Source organism: Morone saxatilis, unplaced genomic scaffold (genome assembly GCF_004916995.1).
Source record: "Morone saxatilis isolate NCDOM2014 unplaced genomic scaffold, NCSU_SB_2.0 Contig12, whole genome shotgun sequence".
In the NCBI taxonomy this organism is placed as follows: domain Eukaryota; kingdom Metazoa; phylum Chordata; class Actinopteri; family Moronidae; genus Morone; species Morone saxatilis.
In genome coordinates this window covers 2,641,487-2,645,845 of record NW_023339674.1, presented here as the reverse complement: position 1 = coordinate 2,645,845, position 4,359 = coordinate 2,641,487, and the positions used below count along the sequence as shown (strand labels likewise).

At 48.2% G+C, this 4,359-nt stretch overlaps 1 protein-coding gene across 1 annotated transcript; it reads right to left on the bottom strand.

The window, feature by feature from the left end:
- Positions 1-827: 827 nt before the first annotated feature.
- Positions 828-3,018, bottom strand: LOC118322468 (forkhead box C1-A-like). Its single transcript, XM_035654157.1, has one exon. The coding sequence runs from the start codon at positions 2,713-2,715 to the stop codon at positions 1,300-1,302; it is 1,416 nt and encodes a 471-aa protein (XP_035510050.1). The 5' UTR covers positions 2,716-3,018; the 3' UTR covers positions 828-1,299.
- Between the last annotated feature and the right edge of the window lie 1,341 nt (positions 3,019-4,359).

Below are 4,359 nucleotides of genomic sequence, written 5' to 3'. Positions count from 1 at the left end.
GAGGGGGGTGCCCCACGTCATCAAGGAAGCACTGAAATAAACAAACATCTGACAGCAGTAATATTTCAGTCAGTCACAACAGGCCAGTGCTGCTGTAATTCTCTCAGATCACATCAGCCAGGCCCGGTCCAGCATCAGCGGGACCTTCAGGGTCTGCTCGAGCTGCACAGCGCGCTCTGGACACGTCCAAAGTAAATGCAGCTGCAGCTTTCTCGCATCCAAAACCTCTCATCGTTCACAAACAGCAGTCAGACGGAAGCCTGCTCAGTTTGTAATGACTGATCTGTTTTGCTGACAAGGCCTTCAGTGAGTTCAGACCGCACCACTGAACTGCTGCCACACGTGTGCGTTTATTTACCGCCTGCCTTTACGCCTGGCTGTGTGAAATATACGACCTGCAGCTTTGTTAGAGCTTTTATAGTGAAGCTAAAAATGAGCATTAATGCGTTTGACCTCTCTCAGTGTGATATTGGAGGCAGCCCCTGCAGCGCAAAGCAGGGCCGCAGACCTCCTGGTGACTTTTAATAAAATATCCCTTGAGTCAAACAGATCGTCTGTTTCATTGAGCCTATTTTTCTTCTTTCATATGTGAGAAAATCCAAATTAATGTGGATTCACTGAAACGCACAACAAATCTCCACGCTCCCTGAATATTTTCTTTAAAAAGAAAACAGTTTTTTAGTGGCCACCATTTTAGAGCATTCAGCAAATTAAAATAAAATATGTTACACCCCAAACACAGTGTGACCTCAACCTGCTCCTGTAGCTCTTAATTTAAAAAAATGCTCTCACCCATTAGCATTACCACCGCTAATAAATCACTCAAGTTAAAATCAAATAGACGGCACTTTATTAAACAAACAAAATGTAATGCCTTCAAAATAGTTTTTAACAAATAAGACAAAATGAATAAAATAATCAGTATAGACTACAAAGTCCCCCCTCTATTTCTATACAAGAACTGGGACAAATAAAGGCAGCAATAAGAAAACTGGAAAAACTTTTAAGTGTTTGGTCCTCGATAATCCATCCACTCCCTTTTCCTAAAAAATAAATTACTATATTAGGCTATAATTTACAGTCTACAGTCATAAAAGCTGGTACTTGAGCCATCTTTATAAACAATTCTCAAAGTGAGAGGGAAGGAAACTTACGTGTTTTTGGTGTTACACACGCCTCGACAAAAAAAAGTCTCTGAATCTCTCATGTCCATTCGGAGTGTGAATAAAAGACCAAAGGTACAAAAAAATATAGAAAACATATATTAGAGTTATTAATTTAAAAGGCACACTTTGGCTTTCAGAACTTGCTGCAGTCATAAACAAAAGCTCCTGAGGTGCGGTAGATGGACTGGCCGGATGGGAAAGCCATCTGACAGCTATTATTCCCGTTGACCGGGGAGCCGTTCAGCCCGATCCGCTGGGACTCGAACATCTCCCGCACAGAGTGGAAGTTCTGCTGCTGCGCCGGGTAACCCGGGCTCAAGTGGCTCAGGTCCCCGTACCAGGACGCGATCCGTCCCTGGTGCGCGTGGTGGCCGTCCTGGCCCGCCTGGCTCAGGTTGCCGTGTCCGAGCGGGGACGCGGTGGTCGTGGTGATGCAATAGTCGGGCAGAGCCTCCTCCACAGTGGTGGACGGCGCCAGGTGGCCCCCGGATGATCTGTCCCCCGCGTACAGGCTCATGGCTTGCATGTTGCAGTGATAGGTCGCGTTGGAGTTCGTGGAGATGACGTTCTGGTTGCAGGTCGTTGAGCTGTACGCGGGTGTCTGGTTGGGGGAGTAGTTGAGCGACAGTGAAGGGGTGATACCTGTCCGAGAGGAGGCGATGAGTGGCGGGGACAGCTCGGCCTGCGGAGACCCCCGCAGGGTGGTCATGATGTTATCCACGCTGAAGCCCTGCGCCGGGGCCTGGCCGTGGTGGTGGTGCTCGGGTCCATCCATGCTGAGTGACCGGGTGGAGGGCACGCTGTGTGGGCTGCCTGTTGACATGCTGCTGCTGCTGTCGGGGCTCTCGATCTTGGGTACGGCGCTCAGGGCCGGGGACGCGGCCTGCGGCGGCGTTGCGGTCCCGTTCTCCGTCTTTATATCCTGGATCCGCACCGGCTGAGAGCCCTGCACCGGCGGGTCCTGATCCCTGCCCGGGGTGCGGGCAGAGGGGTCCTTGCCCTGCCTGTCCCGATCATCCTTGTCCCTCTGCACGTCCTTCTTTTTGAACCTCCTTCGGCGCCGTAGGAAGCTGCCGTTTTCAAACATGTTGTAGGAATCTGGGTCCAGAGTCCAGTAGCTGCCCTTACCGGGCTTCTTATCGTCCCGGGGCACTTTGACAAAGCACTCGTTGAGAGACAGATTGTGCCTGATGCTGTTCTGCCAGCCCTGCTTGTTGTCCCGGTAGAAGGGGAACCTCTCCATGATAAACTGATAAATCCCGTTCAGGGTGATCTTTTTCTCCGGTGAATTCTGGATGGCCATGGTGATGAGAGCGATGTAGCTGTAGGGAGGTTTGACCATGTCCTTCGGCTGGTGCTGAGGGGTGTACGGTCCGTACGCCCTGGCCATACTAGCCGGGTACTGGTCGTGGGCCGCATGGGAGTACATGCTCATGGGCGCAGGCATCCCGGTGTATCCACCGCCGGCCCGGTAGTAGCTCTGGTCGCTGCTGATGTACGGTACAACTCCCAAAGAGTTGGGGCTGGAGACGGAGTAGCGCGCCTGCATCCTGCGCAATGCGTAAAAACTCCCCAAACTGCTTCCCCCCAGAAACTCTCCCAACTTCGGCGTGTGCTCCGATTCTGTTGCTGCTTCCTCTTCTTTCTGTGTCGCCTGGAAGTCCTTCTTCTAAGCCACAGCTCGCCACGGTGAACCGGAGAGAGCGCACACTGCTGCAGTGAACATTTGGGAGACTGAGAAGGCTAAAAGGAAGGCTGGAGGAGCATGAGCCTAAAGAAGTTTTTTTTTTTTACCCGTCACATTTTTGCCTCCCTTTTGGCTACTCGGGCTGCCCCTCCCCGAATGTGTGCTCCATCATCCAATTGGAGGACGAAATGAACCTGTGGAAAAGCTGCTTGGCGACAAAAGTTACTACCCCCCTCCCCCTCCTCCCCCTCTCCCTCCTTCCCTCTCTCCTCAGCTCAGACATGGAGTTATTAAAATGCTGTTAAGGGTGTGCCCAAAATGTTGAAAAATCCACTTAATGACCCAAATTGCGAGACATTTATAATTTTTCAATAATTTATCATATTGCGAACCATAAAATAACTTCTTGTTAGTCTATTTTGAAAAAGAGAAAGTGGGGTTATTGTAGGGAAACGAGCCTTAAAGCTTCTGAGCAAATTGGCTCACCCTCCTCTTCATCTCCGAAATATCAAAATTCTGCGTTAAAGTGGAACTGATCCACAATAGAGCTCCCAAAATGTACCAAAACCGCCATCCACAAGTACATTCTGTGTTAATTCGCCCTATAGGCCCGAAAATCACAGGCCTTCTCCTAAATGAACAGTTCACACTTATATTAGCCTATTTTAAGATATTTTTTGGATGCGTAAACCTCCAATTAGAGCGAAGGTATTAACGATTAAGAATGCAAAACGAGCGACAACTAATCAGCTGCAGTGTGTGAGAAACTCTCTATCAGCTGCGGTTGAGCCTCTGAATAAACACACGGACATGAAAGAGTGTGGATGCCTGCCTCCTGCTCCCCGACAGCGCCGGTGGGCGGTGTGTGGAAACTAATTAAAGGTTAAATGAAGATCATTTGGTCGGGATGGGTGAGAAAAGGTCCCCTGGGTGCGAGCGGCTGCTCAGACTGAGGTGGGATTTTTAAGACCGAGACCTCCAAATGTCATTCACACTGAACGGGTGTTAACAGAGCCATCAAAATGCCCCACGACCCCCAGACAGTTATGCTTCGTTGTGTGGATTGTAAGGGATAAAAATAACACGAGTGTGTTTTCAGCCTGATGGAAATAATCGATTGAAAACATCACAAAGATGGAAGGAGTTAATCCCTCGTTTTAGACTGACAGAGAATATTAATTAATATTCTATAATCGAAGTCTGTTATCAGTTTATTATCAAACTGAAAAAAATCGCATAAAAATGTCAGAATTAAGTTTGTCCTAAAATCTGTTTGTCTGATTGGTTTGAAGGTGATTTTCATCAGGAGGACGTTTACTGCTCATAGCTCTGCATTTTAAGATAAATGTATTTATACACATTTGATGAGAAACATGTCTCCATATTTGTTTTACATTTACATTATTGTGTCTAAAATGTTTTAGAGGCTCATGTGCTCTTAGAGACAGTGTAAATGAAATGCTTTAAATGGTGTGAAGCAGCCCTGCGAGCGGAATAAAGTGCTTT

Excerpts from the sequence above, each read along its gene's own strand:
- LOC118322468 (XM_035654157.1), bottom strand. The coding sequence starts at position 2,715 with ATGCAGGCGCGCTACTCCGTCTCCAGCCCCAACTCTTTGGGAGTTGTA.